The sequence below is a fragment of the Petaurus breviceps genome, unplaced genomic scaffold (genome assembly GCF_028583685.1).
Source record: "Petaurus breviceps papuanus isolate PSGF00001 unplaced genomic scaffold, PetGlider_PUasm1.0 90617, whole genome shotgun sequence".
In the NCBI taxonomy this organism is placed as follows: domain Eukaryota; kingdom Metazoa; phylum Chordata; class Mammalia; order Diprotodontia; family Petauridae; genus Petaurus; species Petaurus breviceps.
In genome coordinates, this window is record NW_027187287.1 from 362,355 (window position 1) to 374,850 (window position 12,496).

General features: G+C 37.7%; 1 protein-coding gene across 3 annotated transcripts in view; it reads left to right on the forward strand.

The window, feature by feature from the left end:
- The window catches only part of SMURF2 (SMAD specific E3 ubiquitin protein ligase 2), a 178,785-nt gene that overhangs the window by 41,970 nt on the left and 124,319 nt on the right, over positions 1-12,496 (forward strand). For 2 of the 3 annotated variants that reach the window (XM_069063949.1, XM_069063951.1), the window contains exon 2: positions 6,813-6,851. The exons of the other annotated variant lie outside the window; for it this stretch is intronic. In XM_069063949.1, the coding sequence (XP_068920050.1) occupies positions 6,813-6,851 (39 nt within the window). The remainder of the gene's footprint in view (positions 1-6,812; positions 6,852-12,496) is intronic. 3 annotated transcript variants of the gene reach the window in all.

The window sequence follows — 12,496 nt, forward strand, 5'->3', positions numbered from 1 at the left end:
TGGAGGATGATTTCTAGGTTCTTTCTTTGATCATGGCTTTCAGGTAGTCCAATAATTTTTAAATTGTCTCTCCTGGATCTATTTTTCCAGGTCAGTAGTTTTTCCCATGAGATATTTCACATTGCCTTCTATTCTTTCATTTGTTTGGATCTGTTTAATAGCATCTTGATTTCTCATAAAGTCATTAGCTTCCATTTGCTCCAGTCTAATTCTGAAGCAATGATTCTCCTCATTGAGCTTTTGAGATTCTTTTTCCATCAGGGAAATTCGGCTTTTTAAGGCATTCTTCTCCTCATTGCCGTTTTGAGCCTCTTTTGCCATTTGAGTTAGTCTGTTTTTTAAGGTATAATTTTCCTCAGACAGGTTGTTGACTCTCATTTTGTAATTTTCTTGCATTGTTCTCATTTCTCTTCCCAATTTTTCCTCCACTTCTCTTATCTGCTTCTTTTTTTTTTTTTTTTTTTTAAAGCAATCGGGGTTAAGTAACTTGCTCAAGGTTACACGGCCAGTTATTTCTCGGTGTGGTGCTGAGTGTCTGAGCCCAGGATTCGATCTCCAGCTCGTCCCAACACTGGAGCCCGTACTCTTACTTGCTGAGCCACCTGGCTGCCCCTCTTATCTGCTTCTTAAGGTCTTCTATGGCCTGTAACCAGCTCATAATTTCCTTTGAAGCTTTTGGTGCAAGAGTTATGACTTCGCTGTCTTCCTCCTGTTCTATGCTTTGCTCCTTTTTGTCCCCAAAATAGGAGTGTAATGTTGGAATCTTCTGTTTGCTTTGTTTCCTTTGCCTGGTCATGTCGCCCCTCGATCACTTGACCTCTGGGCTTTTTGCCACAGTAGGACTCTGCCACCAGACAGGGGAGCTTTCGTTCCAAACGCTGTAGTTTTCTCAGCTGCTGGAGGAATTAGTTTGGTGCCCTCTCTTGAGGCCTCCACACACTCTGGCAAGCTGGACACACATTCCAGGACCTCCACCCTAGACTGCAGTTCAGATCCAAGCACGTTAAAGCAAGAGCAATTACATCTCCAACTGGTCGCCTGGTCCCCCTATACGCTGCAAGCCACATGGAGCTGTCTGGCTGTGCTGGGGGTCTCAATGGCTTCTTGTCCCAGGGGCAAAAGTCGACACACTCCCACTTACTGTGTCCCAAAGTCCAGACTGCACTGACCTCTCACTTTGTCCTTAGCATCTATGTGTTGATAATTCTGGAAATGGCCACAGCTGCTGCCGATCTGGAGTCCCTCCCAGCGGTGGCTGGTCAGACCCGCTGTGGGGCTAAATTTGCTCTGTGGGCCTGGGCTTGGCTCCCAGAGCACTGAGCTGGCCAATTCCTGCCAGCCTGCTGGGCTGTCTTCTGTGGGAGGTTAGCTTCTCTGTGTCATTTTGCGGCTTCTGCAGATCCAAAGTTTGTTCAGAGTCCCCTTTTTACATTGATTGGGGAAGGTGGAAGCCATCTAGTCTCTGCCCCGTAAATATACTCTTGATATTGGTTTGTTGCCTGTAGCTTCTTTGAGGATAATGTAATTTTCTGTTAATCTATATGTTGTGAATTTTTGTTTTTGCTTTGTCTGATAGTATAATGGCAATTCTTGACTTTTTGAGTTTATCTGATTCATTTAATTTTGTCTTAGCCCTTTTTATTCTCTCAATCTTTTTTTTTCATTTTATTGGATTGTGAAATCTACCAATAAAGTTATAAAAGTTAATTTTATATTTTTCTCCATTTATCTTTTTTTCCCTGAATTAAGTTTTTTTGTTCTTTTTTCTCTGTTACAATAGTACTTTTATTTCTTCATTTATTTTTACATAATAAAGTTTAAAGCAAGCCTATATAGCAACACATTTTCTTCCATTCATCCTTAAACTCCCTCCTAGAGGAAGACCCAGTGTCAGCTCACCTCCTTGAGGTAGGGGGGTGGGGAAAACCAGGCACAACACTGTTACCTCACTAGGGTTTTCACAGCAAGTTCAAACACTTTTAAAAATTACTGAGGACTCCCAAATGTTCTTGTTTATGTGGGGGTTTTGTGTCAATATTTATTGGGTTAGAAATTAAGATATCTTAGTACTACTGATATGAAAATAGTAGGATCTTGGGGGCTCCTTAGGGGGTCTTCAGACCACTCTTTGAGAACTACTGGTATAGGCCTTCATTTTGTTGATCACAAGACCTGGGTTCTCATTTCATTTATACTGTCATTTAAAAAATCTTGCTTCATTTCTTCTAGAAATCATAGTCATGGGCAAGCTATGATTTTCTTTTGAATCTTTGTTCATAGATGTTTTGGAGTTATCTTCTGGTTTATATCATGTGAATACCTGTCGTAATAGCTCTTTATCTTTTTGTGTTTATTTATTCTTCCAACCTTATTGACTGGGTTGGACCTTTTTCCTTAAGTATTCTCTCAGGGGGTATGCCACCCTACCACTGGTATAATTAGGACAGGACAGTCTGTCCCCTTACAATCACCGAAATAAAACATTAATGTGTAAAAATTTAAGAAAATGTTTTCAATAGGTGCTGCCATGCCAAACAGTCAAAATCTCCAATCAAAGAATAAAAACCTTTCAAAGTACAGAGATCTAACAGGGGAAATCAAAACTATATGGAAAAGGATACAAATCAGCCTTAATCCTTTCTTTCTACTGGAGATATCCTAAAAATGCTCTCAGCAAACCTTCAAAAGGACTCTGCACATTTCTGATTGGATCCTAATGGTCTTTTGTGTTTTGGACCTGTCCTATTTGTTGTCTTGATGCTGAATTCTGAGCTAAAATACTTTAGCCCTGCTTTTCTCCTCTGCTCTGCTTCAGAGGGCCACCCACTCTTGAGTTAGAGAGACAGTGCTGTGGCCCTCTTCTGTTCCAGGCTCTGAGATTACTTTCTCCTGGTAGAGAAACCACAATGTGCTTCCTATGCCAGAAGCTGACTCTTAGATGCCCTTCTGGAGTTGCGACTACATGCTCGGCCCTGTTTTTTACTTGGCTTAGAAAGGCAGGACCTGGGGACAGTCCAGTAATCCAATTCCCCTTTTCTTTTCTTTGGAAGGTGACTTAACAGTCACAGCTCACCTCTGTTATTCATTTCTTGCTCTGGTCACTTGCCTGTGGGTCAAATTTGTGATCTTTTCCTGGAAAGACTATCTACTATGGTGTCTCTTTAAGTTCCTAATCACTTCTAGGTTTAGCAATCATCTGAGATCATTCATTGCATAGTTGTTGAGGGAGCTGAGTTACTCTGCTTTATCCTACTTTGCTGCCTTGGTTGTTCTCTGTTTAGTTTGGCTCTGCATTGTCTGAAGTCCTGTACCTGTTGATCACTTCTGCTGAATCTTTTGTCCCAGGTTTACCTTTATCCTTAGGGGACAGAGCCCTCAGTTCTACCAGACTAAAGGGAAGCTCAGGTCAGTGGCTGTAAACTTTGTGTATCCTTAGGGTAGAAGGATGATTGTTTCCATCTCACTTGAAGCTTTCCATGTACCCCTTTTATAGTTGCCCTAGGACAGGGGTGAGGAACCTGTGGCCTTGCTGGACCACTCAGATCCTTAGGTACTGGTGCCTGGGGTTTCTTGGTTGAAGTATTCAACCTATGGGGCTTTGAAAGATTCCTAACCCTACTCTTCTTTCAATTTGCCTTCGCTTTCATGGCCCCTCTCCTTAGTGCATGCAGGTGTATCAGCAAACACCCCAGCGTCCCCAGGGTGGCTGCCAACACAGGTTCTTAGATCTGCTTTGTTAAAGGAAAGCAACTCAAAATGGGTTAACAAGCTTACTTTAATCAGTCAAATATGTATCATTTACCTAGTTCAGGGGAAAAAGGTCAGCACCCTGAACTTCAGAGTATACAGACAGAATTATCAAGACAGAGAAACAGATCAAGTAGACAGGTTTCCAAACTGTCCAACAATTACATCCATACCAAATCAACATCTGGGTTTTTCAAAGCTGGGGGGCTCTCAACAACGGCTTCCCAGAGTCTCATCTGATCAAATCACAGAACACTTCTCAAAGTGACCCCCAAAGCAAAGCCTCACATCAGGGATTATATAACTTTCTCCTGGGTCAGAGAATGTAACCACCCTCTTGACCCACTGCCCAATCACACAGCATCAAGGTGTGGGCATTCCTGAAAACCAAGCCTCCTGCCACAGGCTCCATGTGACCACATTCAGCCTATTAGGAGGCAGAGTATATTTTCAAATCTAGGAAGGTTCTAAGAGTCTCTTAAGCCTATTAAAGGGCCTAGGGGCAGGGAAGATCTTTAAATTTGCATTTCCATTACAGCAGGCATTTCTGGGTACTCCCTTTTTTTGACCTAGGCTAGATGAAAGCAGTCACTGTAGTTTCATTCTTTTTCTGGAATATTTGTGTGGAAATTGAGGTGTCTCACTCCTCATTTTGCTATCTTGATTGCAACTCCTGGACCAATAAAAAAAGACATACTAAATAATATCTATTTTATTAAATTATGGGTCTTTTCCATGGTGATTATTTTGGCATTCTGGTGTAGACAACATCAACTAAACATAAAATTATAGCTACTATTTTCAATGTGAAGAATTTAGTTCAAGATTTAATATTAGGCCAGAAAATATGATTTTTGATGGTAGCATGGAATAAGTGGAAAAGAACATAAGTCTTTGGAATTAGAAGTCCTGTGTCAGCTCTTAACACTTATCAGGGGTTTAGTTCTGGTTAAGATACAACCTGAGCTTTAGTTTTCTTATTTTGTAAAATAGGCATATTTATATATTATGCCAAAAAAGGAAGTAAATTAAGGAACGTAGTATGAATATAGAGCAATAACTGTGCTTCTGACATAAACCAACAATGTGACCAGGAACAAGTCACTTAGCATCTTAATTTCCCCGAGGCAACTCAATAAATCAAAAAACATTGATTAACTACTTACTATGTGCAGCTACTGCTAGGTGCTGGAGAAAGACATAAATTAAATAAGACTTTGCCCTAAAGGAACTTATAGTCTTTGGGAAGAAACATGTACACTTAAAAATATGTATCCATATGTCCAAAACATCGGAAAAACACAAAGTAATTATGGTGGAAGAAGTGGGGGTACTAACAGCGTGGAAGCATGAGGAAAGACCTTTTGAGGTATAATACCCCTTCTCAAACTCACAATGGGTCCCCAGAGTGTTACTGCTACTCCTAAGGTTCTAGCAAGGCTATACTTCTGTCGTGTCTCAGCATCCATTAGTATGCTTCTTATCAACAATCAGCTAGTATGTTTCATTAAACCAAATACATTCCTTTCAATCAAAATGTTTTTCCCCAAACTTTGAGGGTGTACCCTCTCCCACAATGACCATTTCTTAGTTAAATATGTTCAAACTTAACTTTAACAAGTGTTAAGACATATGTAGGGAACATGTGTGGTAATTCAAAAAACCTTGTACTGGAAATCCTTTCTTGAATCTGTATCTGGTCCTTGTCTCCCCTGAAAGGGGGTCAGTATTCCTTGAATCTACCTCTTTTCTCTGGTGCCTGATTGTTTCTTCACTGAACCCAGTGTGTGTGCCTCTGTTCCTAGTGGGATGCATCTTGGTTGGGTTGCAGGGGAAAGGGTTGGAGTGAGGAAGGAAATTTGAAAGCCAGACTCTCTTCTTACCCCAAAAAGAGCAATTCTCTTTCAGGGGCCTTCTTCCAGTCTGGTTGCAGGTCTCAGATTGTCAAATTCTCAACTTGTTCAGGATATTGCATCTTCATCCCTCCATGTTCTTATACAAACATTAGATTTTACATTTATTATGCCTGTTGAAGTTCATTTTATTTGGTTAGGCCTGACTCTATCATTCAATTTGTTAACTATTCTCCTTAGTTTTGTACCATCTCCAGATTTTTTTACATTTACCATTTATGATTTTTAATAGCACAAGGCCATGTACAGAATGCCCTCCCCAACTCCCCACAAATCTATTGTAGACATCCTTCCAAATTGGTACTGGTCCTTTTAGGTTTCAATATAGAATCAATTTTTAATGTCTACTTATATTCTTTCCCACATGTTGGAATGGGCTCTCTTCACTTCCTTTTAGAATTTTTTTTAAACTTTACTTAAATGCTACCTTTTCTTGATATTTCCAGCTGTCAGATCTCCCCTCCCCCCACCCCTGCCCCAATTTACTGTTGATTTATTTTGTATATATTTGTACATGCTTATGTGCATGCTTTCTTTTCTGACAGAATATAAATTCCTTTTTGTCTTTGTAACCCTAGCACCTACCATAGTGCCTGGCACATAGTAGACACTTAATAAATGCTTATTGATTGATTAAAAAAAAAGCAACCTATCTTACAATGTTGTGATGAAAGCACCTATTGACATTAAGCCTTAAAATGTTGCAAAAATGTGTTATTACTTTAAAATGGCTTCATGTTTTATGAGAAATTACCGACAACAGGTAAAGTAATATTGCTATCTTGAGTATTTGTCTTCTTTTCCCCTGAAAAATTGGTTAAATTCACAGAATCTTCTGTTTAAGCAACTTGTCCTTTCCACAAAGCAACCTGAATTTTGAATCCTGTATAGATGATGTAGCATATTTAGAACAACAGATTGTAAACTTTCTTATTTTCAGTTATTATTGAAATTGCTGTTAAAGTTGTATCCTCTGACTCAGTTATTTTTATTTTTCTATTCTCTAAGACCATATTTCATGTATTTTTTGTAGCTAATGTTTTAAGGAAATTCAGTCTTCTATCAAAGTAATACAGTAACTGAGATTTTTGAGATATTCTTGAAACTTTATTCTTTTAATTTTTTAAAATATATTTCTTGTTTCTTTTACAGTACTCTGTGCAAAAAACTTGGTGAAAAAGGATTTTTTCAGTAAGTAAGATCAAAATATCAATAATTTTTGTATATTGGAATTCAGCTTTTTTGCATATTATTATGTTTTCAGAATCATCTGTATATTTTTTCAATGTGGAAGTATTTTATAAATTTTAAACTTTTAAATGTATTCAGTAATTTTTATGTGTTTTTAAAGTCTTTGTTCTCCACTACCAAATAATGACTTGTTAGACGCTATTCTTTGAATGTTTAAAAAGTTAAGTACACAGTATTTGTCTTTGTGGTTTAAAAAATACTTTAAAGGATATTTTGATTTCTCAAATAATATGCTTTTTCTACTGATGAAGATTGAAAACCTTTCTACACTCTTCCTGTTGTATGTAATTTTTGTCCTTGTTTTCTTATAAGCTATCTTTAAAAAAAGTCTTTACATCTTTCACTGACAACTCATCTCATTTTCTGAACTGTCATATTTTTGTGGAGGGTACTGTCATACCTCTGCTGCCCCCCAACCCCATCTTGGACTCATTGTTGACTTTTTATTTGCTGTTATCCAGCATGTCCATTCATATGCCATGTCTCATTATTTCTATTGTCACACCATCTTTTGCATCTGTCCCTTTTTTATTTTTGACTACTCACATGGCCACCAACCACCTCAGTTCAGATCCTCTTCAAGTCTCACCTGGACAACTGTAGCCTCTTAATGAAATGTTACTACCCCAAAGTCTTCTTACTCTGCAATCTACCTTTCACAAAGTGGTCAGTGGTATTTCTGAAGCAGGAATCTGACCATTTCACTTCCTTGTTAAGGAAGTTGCAGTGGTTCTCTGTTACCTTTATGATCAAGTATAAACTCTTCAGTTTGGTGTTTAAAGTTTTTAGCAACTTATCTCCAGACAATCTTTGCTAACATTACACTCTTTAATGAGCTCTATTCCAGTCAAATTGGTTGCCTTATTGTTCTTCCAACATGTCATTCAAGATCCTCTGTGCCTTGTCACAGTCTGTGTGGTTCCCCCTTCCCTCCCATGCTTGGAATGTAATCTTTCCTTCCTTCTCTTAGAATCTCTAGGTTCCCTTAAAGTTCAACTAAAGTGCCATCAAAATAAGTCTTTTCCTGACTGCCTCCCCCCACCCCCAAACTGCTATTGTCTTAATATCCTAAAATTACCTTGCTTTACATGTGTGGTGTAATGGATAGAGAACTATCTTCAAAGCTAGGACAACTAGGGTTCAAGTCCTGCTTTTGAATCATGCTGCTTTTTGACTGTTAATAAATATCACTTTAAAATCTCAGTGGTCTCAATTCCAAGACTCAGAGAAGATGCTGACCTGCATTAGTAGAGAGATTTTCCTCACTTGGGTGCTCCCTATAATATTAAATCACAGTTCTAGTCCCTATCCATACTTTGTTTATATTTTGTGTTTACTTCTCTGTTTATGTTGCTCCCCCCCCCCCCCAATAGAATATAAGTTCCTTAAGGACTACTGGTTTATTTTTTGTCTTTGTAATCCTAGTGTCTATAGTGCCTGACACATTATATGTGCATAATAAATGTTTCTTGATTATTTTGTTGGTCAAACAGTCTGATATTTTGCAAAAATCCTCAGGTTTGCACAGGACCTCAAAGGCCATCTAGTCTTAATCATACCTGAAAAACAACCCCTCTAGAATATAGCAAAAAAGTGATCATCTAGCCTTTGTTTTAAGACTTCAAAGAATATCACACCACATACTGAGTCAACCTATTCTACTTTTGGACAGCTCTGATTTTTAGAAACCTTTATACTCAGTCTAAATGTCCTTTCTTGGAACTTTCACCCATTGCTCCTAGATGTTCCCCCTTTGGTCAAGCATAATATGTCTGTCTGTATAACAGACCTTAAAATATTTGAAGGCAAATACTATATTCTTCCCTAAATCTTCTCTAGGCTGAACATTTACAGTTCCTTCCATTTATCCTTGTGTAATGTTAATGGGATATAAGATCTTCCCTGCCCATTAATAGGTCTATGTGTCCAGCTGTGATACATCCTGAATCATATAGAACCAATTGGGGGAGTAACTTGCTTAAAGAGAAGCTTGTTTAGGGGAGGTTTGCTCATAGGAAGGCTTTCACACCTTTTGGTACTAACCTAATTGGACACTGAGTCATGAGGGTTGTGATGCTTTCTGGTTCTAATAAGGAAATATATACTCTTGAGTTGGTGTTTTGCTTTGGGGGTTCACTTATGAGAAGGACTTTTGATTTCCTGGTCAAGACTTTGAGCCGCCATCCCCCCCCCCCCCCCCGCCCCCAGATGTAAAGTTTCTCTTGATCCAGTGGTGTATGTGAAGTTTATAGCAATATTGCTTTGATTCAGTCAGAGTCCTGTTGGTCTTTATGCTAATTTCTCTGCTTGTATTTTCTTGTATTCAGGGTGCTGACCTATCCCCTGAACTAGTGAATGTAATTAAAAGTAGGATTGTTAACCCTTTTTTGAGCAATCTTTCTTAGAAAAGCAGATCAAACAACCTGTGCTAGCAGGCCATCCTGGGTATGCTAGGGTACTTTGTTCCCCTTCTAGACGTTCTGCATCTTAACAATAAATTCCTTCTAGAAAGTAGTACCCAGAAATGCTGTTCCCATTTTGCAGTTGAGGAAATGGAAGCTAAAAAAGGTTAGATGACTGTCATACAAGCTAGTAAGGGCCTCAGGGAGGATATTAACACCATGTCTTTTTTATTCCAGGTAAAGTGCTCTATTCATTATCTCTCAGTGCCTCTAAGTAAAGTTATTCTGGCATATCTTGTTATTTATGAAATCTTATAAGATCTTTTTAATTGCTGCTTATAAGATAATAGGTGCTGAGTTGGAAGGGCTTTTAGAGGTTATTGAGTCAAAGTCTTAATCTGCAGATGAGGAAGTGGGCACAGAGAAGCTGAATGTCTTTTCCAGTCACGCAGTTGGTGTCTGAGGTAGGCTCCTGACTGTCTAGGGTCTGTTTTACCATGCTGCTTGCTTTTCTAGATGTTCACTGACCAACTCTTCCAACACTAATCAACCAATAACAGGTTCTAGAAGTTTGTAGATTTCATTCTCTGAAGTTTTTGGTCATTCCTCCATATTATTTCACATATATTGTTAATTTACGTATATTTGTGTGAGCTGTTTTCCTCTAGTAGATACAAACTCCTTGAGAGCAGGGACTATTTTTGTTTTTTTGTTTTTGAATCTCTAACACCTAGCATAAGGCCTAGTGAAATACAATAAACACCTAACAAATACTTGCTGAATTAATGCCTTTTTCTGATTCTGTAGTACTTCAATTTTCTTCACATTAGCCATTTTTTGGTTTGTTGTTTCTAGTCAAAAACAAAACTAAATGAGAGTTAAGCTCCTCTGCGGTTTCTTTTTTTTAAAATTAATTAATTAATTAACTTTTAGTTTACAACACTCAGCTCCACAAGTTTATGAGTTCCCAATTTTCTTCCCCTCCCTCTCCTCCCCCCTTCCTCCCATGGTGGCATGCAATCCAGTATAGGTTCTACAAATACCTTCCACATTAAACATTAGTCAAGTTGTAAAGAAGGATTATAACCAATGGAATGAGCAACAAGAAAGAAAGAACCAAAAAAACAAAACAGAAAAAGAGAGAGAACAAGTCATTTGCTTCAATCTGCATTCAAACTTTGTAAATCTCAGGATGTGGATAGCCTTTTCCATCATGAGTCCTTTGGAATTGTCTTATAACCTTGCATTGCTGAGATGAGTCCAATCTATCAAAGTCAGTCATCACAGATACGATGTATCTGTAATTGTGTACAATGTTCTCCTGGTTCTGCTCCTCTCATTCAGCATCAGTCTCTCCAGGTTATTATGAAGTCTGTCTACTCCTCATTTCTTATAGCACAATTAGCATTCCATTACATTCATATACCGTAACTTGTTTAGCTGTTCCTCAATTGATGGGCATTCCATTGATTTCCAATTCTTTGCCACCACAAAAAGAGCTGCTATAAATATTTGTGTACATATGGGTCCTTTTCCCGTTTGTATGATCTCTTTGGGATACAACCCTAGAAGTGGTTATGCTGTGTCAAACGGTATGCACATTTTTATAGCCCTTTGGTCATAGTTCCAAATTGTTCTCCAGAATGGTTAGATCAGTTCATGACTCCACCAACAATGCATTAGTGTTCCAGTTTTCACACATCTTCTCCAGGATTTCTCATTTTCTTGTTTTGTCATGTTAGCCAGTCTGAATAGTGAGATGAGGTACCTCAAGAGTTATTTTGATTTGCGTTTCTGTAATCAATAGTGATTTAGAGCATTTTTACATATGCTTATAGATATCTTTAATTTCTTCCTCTGAAAACTGCCCGTTCATATCCTTTGACCTTTTCTCAGTTGGGGAATGACTTGTTTTCTTACATATTTGACTCAGTTCTCTGTATATTTTAGAAATGAGGCCATTTTCAGGGACATTGTTTGTAAAAATTCTTTCCCAATTTTCCACTTCCCTCCTAATCTTGTTTACATTTGTTTGTACTTTGTACAAAAACTTTTCAGTTTAATGTAACCAGAATTATCTATTTTGCATTTCATAATGCTCTCTATCTTTTGTTTGGTCATAAATTCTTTCCTTCTCCATAAATCTGACAGGTAAAACTATTTTTTGCTCCCCCAGATTGCTTACAGTATCAGCCTTTATATCTAGATCATAAACCCATTTAGACTTTATTTTGGTGTATGGTGTAAGATATTGCTCTATGCCCAGATTCTGCCATACTATTTTCCAGTTTTCCCAGCAGTTTTGGTGAAATAGTGAGTTCTTATTCCAGAAATTGGAGTCTTTGGGTTTATGAAACAGTAGATTACTATAGTCATTGACTTCTGTATTTTGTGTACCTAATAAATTTCACTGATCCATTACTGTATTCCTTAGCCAGTACCAAGTAGTTTTGATGACTGCTGCTTTATAATACAATTTAAAATCTGTTATGGCTAGACCACCTTCCCTAGCATTTCTTTTCATTAATTCCCTTGATATTCTGGACCTTTTGTTCTTCCAGATGAATTTTGTTACTATTTTTTTCTAGCTATATAAAATAATTTTTGGTAGATTGATTGGTATGCCACTAAATAGGTAAACTTAGGTCAGTAAGTAGGTAAAATTTAGGTAAAATTATCATTTTTATTATATTAGCTCGACCTAGTCATGAGCAACTGATGTTTTTCCAGTTATTTAAATCTGACTTTATTTGTCTGAAGAGTATTTTGTAATTGTGTTCATATAGTTCCTGAGTTTGTTTTGGCAGGTAGACTCCCAAGTATTTTATATTGTCTACAGTAACTTTAAATGGAATTTCTCTATTTCTTGCTGTTGGGCTTTGTTAGAAATATATAGGAATGATGAGGATTTCTGTGGGTTTATTTTATATCTTGCAATTTTACTAAATTTATTTATTATCTCAAGCAGTCTTTTTCTTCATTCTCTAGGATTCTCTAAGTATGTCTTTAGATCATCTGCAAAGAGTGATAACTTAGTCTCTTCTTTGCCTAACCTGATTCCTTCAATTTCTTTTTCTTCTCTTATTGCTGCAGCTAACATTTCTAGTACCAAATTGAATGAGAGGGGTTTAGTGGACATCCTTGTTTCACCTCTAATCTTATTGGAAAAGCTTCTGGCTTATC